The 14,098-nt window shown below is 46.9% G+C and overlaps 1 protein-coding gene, 1 non-coding gene and 1 pseudogene across 11 annotated transcripts in view; all 3 read left to right on the forward strand.

The window, feature by feature from the left end:
• The window catches only part of SAP130 (Sin3A associated protein 130), a 206,214-nt gene that overhangs the window by 40,514 nt on the left and 151,602 nt on the right, over positions 1-14,098 (forward strand). For all 10 annotated transcript variants that reach the window (XM_063915874.1, XM_063915876.1, XM_063915879.1 and 7 more), the window contains 2 exons: positions 5,350-5,464; positions 5,894-6,021. In XM_063915874.1, the coding sequence (XP_063771944.1) occupies positions 5,350-5,464; positions 5,894-6,021 (243 nt within the window). The remainder of the gene's footprint in view (positions 1-5,349; positions 5,465-5,893; positions 6,022-14,098) is intronic.
• Positions 8,753-8,838, forward strand: LOC134913570 (U5 spliceosomal RNA; annotated as a pseudogene).
• On the forward strand, positions 10,630-10,744 carry LOC134913463 (U5 spliceosomal RNA). The gene has a single exon (XR_010177220.1). It is a non-coding gene; the product is annotated as a U5 spliceosomal RNA (small nuclear RNA).

Genomic DNA, 14,098 nt, shown 5'->3' on the forward strand with positions numbered 1-14,098 from the left:
AACCAAATGTATTTGCACTTTATGTATTAACATAGGGGGTTATTCAGAGTTGTTAGTAAACCAAAAAAGTTAGCAATTGGGCAAAACCATGTTGTACTGCAGGTGGGGCAGAGGTAACATGCTGATTTAGATTTGGGTGGGTTATATTGTTTCTGTGCATGGTAAATACCGGCTGCTTTATTTTTACACTGCAATTTAGATTTCAGTTTGAACACACCACACCCAAATCTAACTCTCTCTGCACATGTTACATCTGCTCCACCTTCAGTACAACATGGTTTTTCCCAATTGCTAATGTTTTTGGTTTGCTAGCAACTCTGACTAACCCCCATATTTTTTCCCGGTGCACGGTTACTTGCTCTTTTTATCTTTACTTCCAACTCAGAATGAGGCCCTTTGTGCCTTTTCCTTGCTAGGTTTAGCAATAGTCCATTCTTACAGGTTAAAAGAAGTCGGCTCAAGTTTTAACTTTTATTTTTTACGTTTTATTTTTCTCTGACGTCCTAAGTGGATGCTGGGACTCCGTAAGGACCATGGGGAATAGCGGCTCCGCATAAGACTGGGCACAACTAAAAGAAAGCTTTAGACTACTGGTGTGCACTGGCTCCTCCCACTATGACCCTCCTCCAGACTTCAGTTAGAATCTTGTGCCCGGCTGAGCTGGATGCACACTAGAGGCTCTCCTGAGCTCCTAGAAAGAAAGTATATTTTAGGTTTTTTATTTTACAGTGAGATCTGCTGGCAACAGACTCACTGCAGCGAGGGACTAAGGGGAGAAGAAGCGAACCTACCTAACTGGTGGTAGCTTGGGCTTCTTAGGCTACTGGACACCATTAGCTCCAGAGGGACTCGGTAGTGGACAGGAGATGCAGATTCTAAAAGGCACATGGAAGTTTTGCCTTATAAGGGTGAGGAGTTGTTCGGGGATGGTCTCTCGGACCTAGTTTCCACAGCACCAGCTGGGAAGTCGACATTTTTACCCCATGTTCCCTCGCAGCCAAAGAAAGCATCGTATTATCAGGTACAGTCCTTTCGGCCCAATAAGGGCAAGCGGGTTAGGGGCGCGTCCTTTCTGCCCAGAGGCAGAGGCAGAGGTAGAGGGAAAAAGCTGCAGCATACAGCCAGTTCCCAGGAGCAAAAGTCCTCCCCCGCTTCCTCTTAAGTCCACAGCATGACGCTGGGGCTCCACAGGCGGAACCAGGTACGGTGGGGGCCCGTCTCAAAAATTTCAGCGATCAGTGGGCTCGCTCACGGGTGGATCCCTGGATCTTTCAAGTAGTATCTCAGGGGTACAAGCTGGAATTCGAGACGTCTCCCCCCCGCTGTTTCCACAAATCTGCCTTACCAACAACTCCCTCAGGCAAGGAGGCAGTGTTACAGGCAATTCACAAGGTGTATTCACAACAGGTGATAGTAAAGGTGCCCCTCCTTCCACAAGGACAGGGTTACTATTCCACAATGTTTGTGGTACCGAAACCGGACGGTTCGGTGAGACCCATTTTAAATTTGAAATCCTTGAACACGTATATAAAAAAATTCAAGTTCAAGATGGAATCGCTCAGGGAGGTTATTGCAAGCCTGGACGAGGGGGATTACATGGTATCACTGGACATCAAGGATGCTTACCTGCATGTCCCCATTTACCATCCTCACCAGGAGTACCTCAGATTTGTGGTACAGGATTGTCATTACCAATTCCAGACGTTGCCGTTCGGTCTATCCACGGCTCCGAGGGTCTTTACCAAGGTAATGGCCGAAATGATCCTCCTACGAAAGAAGGGAGTTTTAATTATCCCGTACTTGGACGATCTGCTGATAAAGGCGAGGTCCAGGGAGCAGTTGTTGGTCGGGGTAGCACTATCTCGGGAGGTGCTACAACAGCACGGCTGGATTCTAAATATTCCAAAGTCACAGCTGGTCCCTACGACACGTCTACTGTTCCTGGGGATGGTTCTGGACACAGAACAGAAAAAAGTGTTTCTCCCGGAGGAGAAGGCCAAGGAGCTGTCATCTCTAGTCAGAGGCCTCCTAAAACCAAAACAGGTGTCGGTGCATCACTGCACGCGGATCCTGGGAAAGATGGTAGCTTCCTACGAAGCAATTCCATTCGGCAGGTTCCATGCAAGAACCTTTCAGTGGGACCTGTTGGACAAGTGGTCCGGATCGCATCTTCAGATGCATCGGCTGATAACCCGGTCTCCAAGGACCAGGGAGTCTCTGCTGTGGTGGCTGCAGAGTGCTCATCTTCAAGAGGGACGCAGATTCGGCATACAGGACTGGGTCCTGGTGACCACGGATGCCAGCCTTCGAGGCTGGGGGGCAGTCACACAGGGAAGAAACTTCCGAGGACTATGGTCAAGTCAGGAGACTTCCCTGCACATAAATATTCTGGAACTGAGGGCCATTTACAATGCCCTAAGTCAGGCAAAACCCCTGCTTCAAAACCATCCGGTACTGATCCAGTCAGACAACATCACGGCGGTCGCCCATGTAAACCGACAGGGCGGCACGAGAAGCAGGACGGCGATGGCAGAAGCCACAAGGATTCTCCGATGGGCGGAAAATCACGTGTTAGCACTGGCAGCAGTGTTCATTCCGGGAGTGGACAACTGGGAAGCAGACTTCCTCAGCAGGCACGACCTCCACCCGGGAGAGTGGGGACTTCATCCAGAAATCTTCCAACTGATTGTAAACCGTTGGGAAAGGCCACAGGTGGACATGATGGCGTCCCGCCTAAACAAAAAGCTAGAAAAATATTGCGCCAGGTCAATAGACCCGCAGGCGATAGCTGTGGACGCTCTAGTGACACCGTGGGTGTACCCGGTCGGTTTATGTATTCCCTCCTCTTCCTCTCATACCAAGGTACTGAGGATAATAAGGAGAAGAGGAGTAAGATCTATACTCATTGTTTCGGATTGGCCAAGAAGAGCTTGGTACCCGGAACTTCAGGAAATGATCTCAGAGTACCCATGGGCTCTGCCGCTCAGACATGACCTGCTGCAGCAGGGGCCCTGTCTGTTCCAAGACTTACCGCGGCTGCGTTTGACGGCATGGCGGTTGAACACCGGATCCTGAAGGAAAAGGGCATTCCGGAGGAAGTCATTCCTACGCTGATTAAAGATAGGAAAGAAGTAACCGCAAACCATTATCACCGCATATGGCGAAAATATGTTGCGTGGTGTGAGGCCAGGAAGGCCCCAACGGAAGAATTTCAGCTGGGCCGTTTCCTGCACTTCCTACAGTCAGGGGTGACTATGGGCCTAAAATTGGGTTCCATTAAGGTCCAGATTTCGGCTCTATCGATTTTCTTCCAGAGAGAACTGGCTTCACTACCTGAAGTTAAAACTTTTGTTAAGGGAGTGCAGCATATTCAGCCCCCTTTTGTGCCTCCAGTGGCACCTTGGGATCTCAACGTGGTGTTGGATTTCCTAAAGTCGCATTGGTTTGAGCCACTTAAAACTGTGGAATTGAAATATCTCACGTGGAAAGTGGTCATGTTGTTGACCTTGGCTTCGGCCAGGCGTGTATCAGAATTGGCGGCTTTGTCATGTAAAAGCCCTTATCTGATTTTCCATATGGATAGGGCAGAATTGAGGACTCGTCCCCAATTTCTCCCTAAGGTGGTATCGGCCTTTCATCTGAACCAACCTATCGTGGTGCCTGCGGCTACTAAAGACTTGGAGGCTTCCAAGTCGTTGGATGTAGTCAGGGCCCTGAAAATTTATGTTTCCAGGACAGCTGGAGTCAGAAAGACTGACTCGCTATTTATCCTGTATGCGCCCAACAAGTTGGGTGCACCTGCTTCAAAGCAGACTATTGCTCGCTGGATCTGTAGTACGATTCAGCTTGCACATTCTGCGGCTGGACTGCCGCATCCTAAATCGGTGAAAGCCCATTCCACGAGGAAGGTGGGCTCTTCTTGGGCGGCTGCCCGAGGGGTCTCGGCTCTTCAACTTTGCCGAGCAGCTACTTGGTCGGGGTCAAACACGTTTGCTAAATTCTATAAGTTTGACACCCTGGCTGAGGAGGACCTAGAGTTTGCCCATTCGGTGCTGCAGAGTCATCCGCACTCTCCCGCCCGTTTGGGAGCTTTGGTATAATCCCCATGGTCCTTACGGAGTCCCAGCATCCACTTAGGACGTCAGAGAAAATAAGAATTTACTCACCGGTAATTCTATTTCTCGTAGTCCGTAGTGGATGCTGGGCGCCAATCCCAAGTGCGGATTGTCTGCAATACTTGTATATAGTTATTGTTTAACTAAAGGGTTATTGTTGAGCCATCTGTTGAGAGGCTCAGTTGTTATCATACTGTTAACTGGGTATTGTATCACGAGTTATACGGTGTGATTGGTGTGGCTGGTATGAGTCTTACCCGGGATTCAAAATCCTTCCTTATTGTGTCAGCTCTTCCGGGCACAGTATCCTAACTGAAGTCTGGAGGAGGTCATAGTGGGAGGAGCCAGTGCACACCAGTAGTCTAAAGCTTTCTTTTAGTTGTGCCCAGTCTCCTGCGGAGCCGCTATTCCCAATGGTCCTTACGGAGTCCCAGCATCCACTACGGACTACGAGAAATAGAATTACCGGTGAGTAAATTCTTATTTTTTTAATGATTTGCAAGCAATGTGTTTTTTATTTTTTTATTTTTAATATACTTCTATAATGTTGAAAACATCCATTAATTTTAACATTTCTGTAGCACTTGTTAACATGAGTTTTTTGGAACTAGGTGGAAACTTGTGTCTTATTGATGATTTGCATGCAATGCATGTGTTGTGTCCTTACCAACACAATCTGTTGTACTGGTAGTGAAATTAATGCATGACAAGTAGGATGTGCTGTTCTAAAAGTTCACAACTTTACAGTGCAATGGTAGAATCCAAGCCATAGACTTATTTTCTTTTGCCCTTTTTAATTATTTTGCTGTGTACATTTTAAATGCATTTTATTGACCTTAAAAAGCAGGTCGATGTGAGCTGGCCCAACTGTTTTATCAGCGTACACTCTAAAATCTTTACCACACACTCACTCCCGCACACCTCCATTGTACCAGCAGCCAAGTAACCTACAAATGTGTCTTGTTTGGCGTGTGGGAGGAAACCAGTGCACTCTGATGACAACTGTGCAAACACGGAGAAAATTCAAATTGGTACAGATGATATCTTGGTCTGAATTGTGCCCGAGCGCTGTTTGGCAGCATTGCCACGTACTGTGCCACTATGCAGGCCTGCCTCTTCTGCATTTTTTCATTAGTTATGAAAATGGTGGTAAAAGGCAACCGATTCACAGTCCCTGCTTATGCCAACATTCTTTACCGTTTCCTGAATCATTTTTATTTTTGGCTTCCTTTAGGGACACCCCAACAGCCTTCATCATATCATGGCTGCCACTAACGTTCAGATGTCCATCATTCGTAGCAGTGCTCCTGGCCCGCCTCTGCACATTGGCGCTTCTCATCTCCCAAGAGGTAATATAACTTTGATCAATTGCAACCATTATCTAAAGAACAATAATCGGCACTTACCTTTAAATACAGTGTATTGGGCTCAGGTTAAATAAACTGAAATAAAACCTTGAATGCTTTGATTTATTTGTTTGGATGAGATTTCCAGTTTTCTTACATGCATCTATCTGTATGAATTGATATTCTTTATAAGGTATTGAAATCGAGAAAAAAAACGTTATTGTGTCTCAGGGACTTACTTGCTAACCTTTAACTTGGGTAAAATCATAGTACTGACCATTTGCAAATAATCAAACATTTGTTTTTATTATCTGACTTTCACTACGGAGGTACTGCTGTGGTTTAATGCATACATTTTCGACTGAACCATCAATGTTCGTATATTAGCCTTTTTGCTCACTCCCCTCACTAAGCTTTATATTGTATTATTAGGAGCTGCTGCTGCTGCTGTCATGTCCAGCTCCAAAGTGACCACTGTCTTAAGACCAGCCTCTGCCCAGATGACCTCTGGTGCTGCTGCCCAGTCGGCAGCTCAGCACATCATCCATCAGCCTATCCAGGTAAGTCATTTTCCGGGACGTACAGATGTGTCCTCCGTACACTTATCCCTTTTGCGCCATATGGGGCAAGATGCCTGGCGCAATTCCATGCTGCGTACGTTTTCCTCAGTTTTCTACTTCACCTCAGTTGTGGGTCTTTGCATGCAAACAGTGTGCTAGGTTTTTCTCATATAAAGTCCATATAGTGCCACTATGTACAGGGCACCCCTCTCCTCCATATACCGCATACTTTGCACTCCTACTATGCTGCAACCCCAATTTACTTGCAGTTGTGGGACTCTGCAACAAGTAGCAGTATTACCCAGGAAACGGAGGAACCACTAGACGGTCCAGCAGTGCTCAGAGCAGGGTCACATGTGTCCACTTACCGGCGGGGGGAAGAAGGTGAATCAGTCCGGCAGGAAGGGGTGAGACCCTGTGTGGAGTGACCAGGAGGAGGAGGCAGATAACTGGCTCTGCTGAGATATATAGATATAGAATATATATAATAAGAATTTACTTACCGATAATTCTATTTCTCGTAGTCCGTAGTGGATGCTGGGGACTCCGTCAGGACCATGGGGATTAGCGGCTCCGCAGGAGACAGGGCACAAAAGTAAAAGCTTTAGGATCAGGTGGTGTGCACTGGCTCCTCCCCCTATGACCCTCCTCCAAGCCTCAGTTAGGATACTGTGCCCGGACGAGCGTACACAATAAGGAAGGATTTTGAATCCCGGGTAAGACTCATACAAGCCACACCAATCACACTGTACAACCTGTGATCTGAACCCAGTTTACAGCATGATAACAGCGGAGCATCTGAAAAGATGGCTCACAACAATAATAACCCGATTTTTGTAACAATAACTATGTACAAGTATTGCAGACAATCCGCACTTGGGATGGGCGCCCAGCATCCACTACGGACTACGAGAAATAGAATTATCGGTAAGTAAATTCTTATTTTCTCTGACGTCCTAAGTGGATGCTGGGGACTCCGTAAGGACCATGGGGATTATACCAAAGCTCCCAAACGGGCGGGAGAGTGCGGATGACTCTGCAGCACCGAATGAGAGAACTCCAGGTCCTCCTCAGTCAGGGTGTGCCCCTGACCAAGTATCAGCTCGGCAAAGTTGTAAAGCCGAGACCCCTCTGGCAGCCGCCCAAGATGAGCCCACCTTCCTTGTGGAATGGGCATTTACATATTTTGGCTGTGGCAGGCCTGCCACAGAATGTGCAAGCTGAATTGTACTACACATCCAACTAGCAATCGTCTGCTTAGAAGCAAGAGCACCCAGTTTGTTGGGTGCATACAGGATAACAGCAAGTCAGTTTTCCTGACTCCAGCCGTCCTGGAAACTATATTTCTTTATCATCCACTAGGGGTCACTGGAGTACTCTTGGGATATGGGCGGGCGGAGCCGAACAAAGGCACTGAATATTCAAATTTAGGACCCTCCCACCCCTCCATATCCCCGAGTACCTCAGTGTACTGTCTCAGTGTTTTTTCGGTGCTCACAGCACACTGCTTCTACAAAGAGCAGCCAGGAAAAGCTGGACGGGCTTGCACAAAGAAGCCGTCGCAGCCATAGATTACTGGAAGCTGACTGGAGCTGGACGGAGCTTACACATAAAAAGCCCCGCCACAGCCAAGACTACAGGCAGTCGTCAGCCATGATCAGAAAGGTAGGCTGGGGGAAACGGGGCGGTCAGCGCAGGCTGCCGCCCCGCTATGTAGGGGTTAATGCCTCCTGCGCATACGGAGCTCCGTCCGGCTGCACAGCAGGGGGAGCTCATACGCACTATGCCCAGCCGCTATGGAAGTCAGTCTGACACTGGACGGAGCTTACAGAAAGCCCCGTCACAGCCAGGATGAAAGCCCCGTCACAAGCTGGACGGAGCGTACAGGAGGTGCGGCACATGTCCTAATGGTGGGGTGTCAGGGCGGTCAGCTCACGCTGCCGCCCTGCTGTGTGGGGGTTTGCCGCCGCTGAAGCCGCCGCTGATATGCCCCGCTTAACTACGCTGGAAGCTCAGAGCGGCCGCACGTCACTCAGAGACGCCGGCCGCTCTCCCAGCGCTGATTACCCGGCACCGAGGTAAGACAGGCGCCGCCCGAGCCACAGTAAGTACCCGCTTTCTAACATGCACAGAGCGGCCGCACGTCACTCACAGACGCCGGCCGCTCTTCCAGCGCTGACACCGCACGCTGATGATACATGGCGCCGCCCGCTCTTCCGGACGGCTCCCCGGCGCTATACACAGCGCTCCCCTGCTCTCCCTGCACCCGTTCCCGCTGCAGGTAACATAGGGGAGACTACCGGGGGTAAGGGGGAGTAAATACCCATAGCAACAGCACCAAGGCTGCATGGGTTAATAAGACATAGTTTTCACAGAGCATGTCCTAAAATATGTTTCTAATTGTATGGATGGCATGCTTCCTGTTTCTGTAGGCTGCCATTTGATGTCATAAGTGTTCTATTAACTGGAATGTGATTATCACACTTTAATAGGCTATTAAGCCTATATTACCTGTATAATAGGCTATTATGTCTATATATATTAACACTGCAGCAGGTCCTGTGCTTTTCAGTGTATGCATGGCATGGGGGCCATTTTTACTCATTACAGTTTCTTCCAGTTTATAATTCTAGAACATTCCTGCCCTACATCTCTAAGCCACCAGAGGCAAAGGGGGTGTTAGTGGGAATGTAGTTCGGATTGCACATGTGAACTGCTTTTCACATAAAGAATACTCTGGTTTCTCTTCAGATCTAATAAATCTTTCGCCTGTTGCTAAAGATGTCCGTAGAGAGAAATAACCATGTGTTTCATAGCCTGGCTACGGCTGGCCTTAATATGCTTTTCAGCAACAAAAATATATATATGACACAAAAGAACTTCAACAAGTAGTGCAAGTGTCTGTCTGTTGCCTATTGTGGTGTCAGTCTGCATAGCTAGTAAGGCTCTAGCGCAGACTAAAAATAATTTTTAACGGTCCTATGTTAAGCATTGGCAATTCAAATTAAAACAGCGGTAATATCGGAGTCTCGGAAGTACTCCGCCTGCTATAACTAAAGATAGTCTTTTCAAAGGGCCAAGTTCCTTTGGGTACCAGGGTTGATGCAGAAACTTCGAGTGAGAAGGGTGCATTACACCAGCACTTATATAGGGCGGGGGTTTTGGGCAACATACATTGCTAAAAACCAGTGAGTCAAGGCCTCCATTTGTTTTTTAGAAAATATTAGTGGACTTTGACCACTATTTAATCGTTTCAAAATAACGCGATCCGCCATTGGCAAATGCGTCTGTGTTAAACATTTTGAAGACCCAGGATACATTTGGGTCATTAGTCTCTAGGTATGGAAACTATGAGATCACTGTTAAAAGAAGCTGCAGAGTATATCTGTAAAGCCTCTACTAACGCCTGTTTTTCATCGTAGCTAGTTCAGCACGACTAGGACAGAGCTTGGTTGGTCCTAAATTTGATATTCAGCCATTACCGCATCCAGTATCAAAACGGAATACTGGTACCGGCGTTTAATCCCTTTAGACTTTCGTTTTTCAAAGGCGGGTGTACAAAACAGTCACGCCTTGTAACGTCAGGACGCTACAGTCAGCAAGCCAGTGGTTTGATGACCTCTTTTCCAATTGTGGAAGCGCGTCTTTACATGTTACTTTGAGGGGTTTCCAGACTTCAATTCATGGATGTCTCAGCTATTTACAGATTAAAGGACAATACTGGCTCTGTCGACCGGTTTGGCAGGTTGCCATTTAGTCTCTGCTGGGTTTCAGCTGTCTTTATAATCCAAGCAGTAGTATACCAACAGAGTCAGGGTTACATATTCCCTCTGTTTGAGCAAAACCAGACGGCTCTGTCGCAATCTCAATCAGCAGGTCACTTACTGCAGTGGGAAAATGAATTTTCTGCGGTTAGTATTTGTTTATTGGAGCACAAAGTGGCATAATGGCACTTGATCTTCACAATGCGTATTTACCCATTCCGGTTTGATCTTCACGGGTTCTAGCGTTTGCAAATCGCCACAACCATTATCCATTTCGGGTCTACCGTTGCTTATCGCCTCGGGTATTTACCAAAGTTATGTTGGGGATGATAGCTCATCTCACATAAGAACTCTGTCTCAACAGAGTTTCTCTACCTTAGATGATCTGCTCATAAGAACTCTGTCTCAACAAAGTTCCTCTAACTTGCGCTACTAAGGTATACTGCGGTAGCAGATCAAGTTCGAAAACAATCGCATCTAATTCCGTCTAAACGATGTCAATTCCTAGGTAAGATTATAAATCAAAGACTTTTACCTACTACACCAGCAATAACAAATGTACGTCTAGTAATTAGTGCAAAACACGCACACTAGCGGTACATTGGTGTATTCACCTATTAAGAATAAAGATGTGTTTTCAATTTAGTTCGCCACCCTTCACTCGCGTTTCCCACAGAGGGAAAAGGGTGCATATACTCTGGACGACAGTCGCAGAGGGTCAGGATTTGTAGTTAAAATCAGCAACAAAGGTTCTAAAACACGACAGATTGCTGTCGATAAAGGTCCTAGAACTCTGTGCATTTTACAATGCAATACATGATTCGCTTTCAGTCTGACCAGGTATATACTCTGGTTTCTCTTCAGAACGAATAAATCTTTTGCCTTTTACTAAAGATTTCTGTGGAGAGGAACAACCATGAGTTTCAGGTAAATGTTTGATGCCTGTCTCACGCTGGCCTTAAGCAGTCAAACAAGGCAACGGCAGTTGCATACACAACAACCAGTGAGAACCAAGAAGCCGCATGGTAATGCGGCATGTGACTCAAATCCTCAATGGCTTAGAACACCATTATGTGAAAATGTCACATTACGTGAGTGGACATCTGTTAGACAGATGATCACAACCGTCAGAATTTGGATCCTGAAAACTGGACATTAAATCCAGAGGTGTTTCATATGTGAGTCCACAGAAGGGGGTTACCCTCAAGTATACATGATGGCATCTCGCCACAATTACAAAAGCTCAGTATGTGTACAAAACAGATCACAAGGGCAGTGGCGGTGGAGTCGCTCACATTCATGTGGTCATTCAGCATCGTGTATCTGGCTCCACCAGTTTCCGCTGCTCTCTCCGTTGTCAAAACGGCTCATAAGACAGTTTGTCACAGTCATACTGGTGGTAGCTCATGGGTTTCGGAGAAGTTTGCTTCTCGAATTTTCAAGGAATACTTGCACACGATCTTGGCCCGCTCATAATACGTCCAACCTGTTACATCAGGGAACGTTAGTTTACCCATAGTTACCTATGTACCTATTATCTATGTACCGCAGCTGCGGTTGACGGGGTGAGGGTGCAAACGCCCTCTTAAGAAATTGAGCATTACAGTATCGGTTATACTAACCATGTTACGAAATAGTAAGCCGTTTAAGGCAGCTCATTTTTACAAAATTTCGTGTGCTTACATAGGTGGTAAACCTCGGAAGTTTCCAACATCATCCTTCAAGTAACCCGTATTCTGTTAAACGGGGTGGGATGGAAAACTGCGTTGATCTGCACGAAGAGTGCAGGTATCTGTGTGATAAACTTATTGTCAAAGACGTTTGCCTCTATTGGCGTCTGTACACATCTTTCTACAAGGTGTCATCAAAGTTCACACTCTATTTATCCCACCTACAGCGCCAGGCGACTTGAAGTTGGGTTCAGATTTCTTACAGTTTTCATATTTTGAACCCTTTCAACAAATGGGAATTAAGTTTCTCACTTTGGAAAACAATTTTCTTATAGCCTTGGCTTCGGCAAGGGTTTTGTTTTCATATTTGGGTGCCTTGTATTCCAAGCCACCGTATTTGAGTTTTCTCATGACAAAGCAGATCTTCGGACGAATCACGCTTTCGTATTCTTCACATCAATATACCAATAGGGGTTTCCTGTGTGGACAGCACATTCTAGAATTCTGAATGTGGTACACGCATTACGCGTTTATATATGTCCCGAACGTCAACAGTACGTGATATGAATACGTTGTTTGTTCTCTATGATACTGCCAACTGGGGTTAGCCAGTTTCTTAGCAGACATTATCCAGTTGGGTAATAATAATGACTACAAGTCAGGTTTACTTTAAGGCTACGTTACAATCGCCTGCGTCAGTAATAGCTCATCCCACAGGTCTGTGGGAATGTCAGACCCAGTGGGTCGTGGAGTGTCTAAAACGCGGCTATATAGCCTTCATGTGCACCATGTTTGTGCACGTTTACACGTTATAAATGGTGGCGCCATCAGCATCTAGCTTTGGGCTGCCTACTGTTACAAGTATCAAACAGCTCTCCCGCCCACGAGGGAAGCTTTGGTACGTCCCAAGAGTACTCCAGTGACCCCTAGTGGATGATAAAGAAAATAGGATTTTGGTACTTACCAGGTAAATCCTTTTCTTTGAATCCATAGGGGGCACTGGACGCCCACCCAGAGCAGTTTTACCTGGGTTGTTTTAAGCTCAAGGGAGCTTAGGGTAACAAGTTTTACTTGATTGATATTAAGCTCAGAGGAGCTTATGGTAACACATTTTCACCGATTGGTTCAAATTATAAAGTTCTATCGGTTATGGTGTCAACTGTTTAGTTGACAGTAAGGTTATGGGTCAACATTGTTGTTGTCCGTTATGTTATAGGTATTCTCCATTGTCAACCTCTCTATATCGTTCCTGTTCGCTCAGTAAAAAACACTGAGACAGTACACTGAGGTACTCGGGGATATGGAGGGGTGGGAGGGTCCTAAATTTGAATATTCAGTGCCTTTGTTCGGCTCCGCCCGCCCATATCCCAAGAGTACTCCAGTGCCCCCTATGGATTCAAAGAAAAGGATTTACCTGGTAAGTACCAAAATCCTATTTTTCAGGGCCCTGACAACATCTAGCAACTTGGAGTCCTCCAAGTCCCTAGTAGCCGCAGGTACCACAATAAGCTGGTTCGGGTGAAACACTGATACCACCTTAGGGAGAAACTGGGGATGAGTCCGCAGCTCTGCCCTGTCCGAATGGACAATCAGATATGGGCTTTTTTGAGACAAACGCCGCCAATTCTGACACTCGCCTGGCCGAGGCCAGGGCCAACAGCATGGTCACTTTCCCTGTGAGATATTTCAAATCCACAGATTTGAGCGGTTTAAACCAATCTGATTTTAGGAATCCCAGAACTACGTTGAGATCCCACAGTGCCACTGGAGGCACAAAAGGGGGTTGTATATGCAGTACTCCCTTGACAAACTTCTGGACTTCAGGAACTGAAGCCAATTCTTTCTGGAAGAAAATCGACAGGGCCGAAATTTGAACCTTAATGGACCCCAATTTGAGGCCCATAGACACTCCTGTTTGCAGGAAATGCAGGAAACGACCGAGTTGAAATTTCTTCATGGGGCCTTCCTGGCCTCACACCACGCAACATATTTTCGCCACATGTGGTGATAATGTTGTGCGGTCACCTCCTTCCTGGCTTTGACCAGGGTAGGAATGACCTCTTCCGGAATGCCTTTTTCCCTTAGGATCCGGCGTTCAACCGCCATGCCGTCAAACGCAGCCGCGGTAAGTCTTGGAACAGACATGGTACTTGCTGAAGCAAGTCCCTTCTTAGCGGCAGAGGCCATGAGTCCTCTGTGAGCATCTCTTGAAGTTCCGGGTACCAAGTCCTTCTTGGCCAATCCGGAGCCACGAGTATAGTTCTTACTCCTCTACGTCTTATAATTCTCAATACCTTGGGTATGAGAAGCAGAGGAGGGAAGACATACACCGACTGGTACACCCACGGTGTTACCAGAACGTCCACAGCTATTGCCTGAGGGTCTTTTGACCTGGCGCAATACTTGTCCAGTTTTTTGTTCAGGCGGGACGCCATCATGTCCACCTTTGGTCTTTTCCAACGGTTCACAATCATGTGGAAGACTTCCCGATGAAGTCCCCACTCTCCCGGGTGGAGGTTGTGCCTGCTGAGGAAGTCTGCTTCCCAGTTGTCCACTCCCGGAATGAACACTGCTGACAGTGCTATCACATGATTTTCCGCCCAGCGAAAAATCCTTGCAGTTTCTGCCATTGCCCTCCTGCTT

The sequence above is a fragment of the Pseudophryne corroboree genome, chromosome 4 (genome assembly GCF_028390025.1).
Source record: "Pseudophryne corroboree isolate aPseCor3 chromosome 4, aPseCor3.hap2, whole genome shotgun sequence".
Lineage (NCBI taxonomy): Eukaryota > Metazoa > Chordata > Amphibia > Anura > Myobatrachidae > Pseudophryne > Pseudophryne corroboree.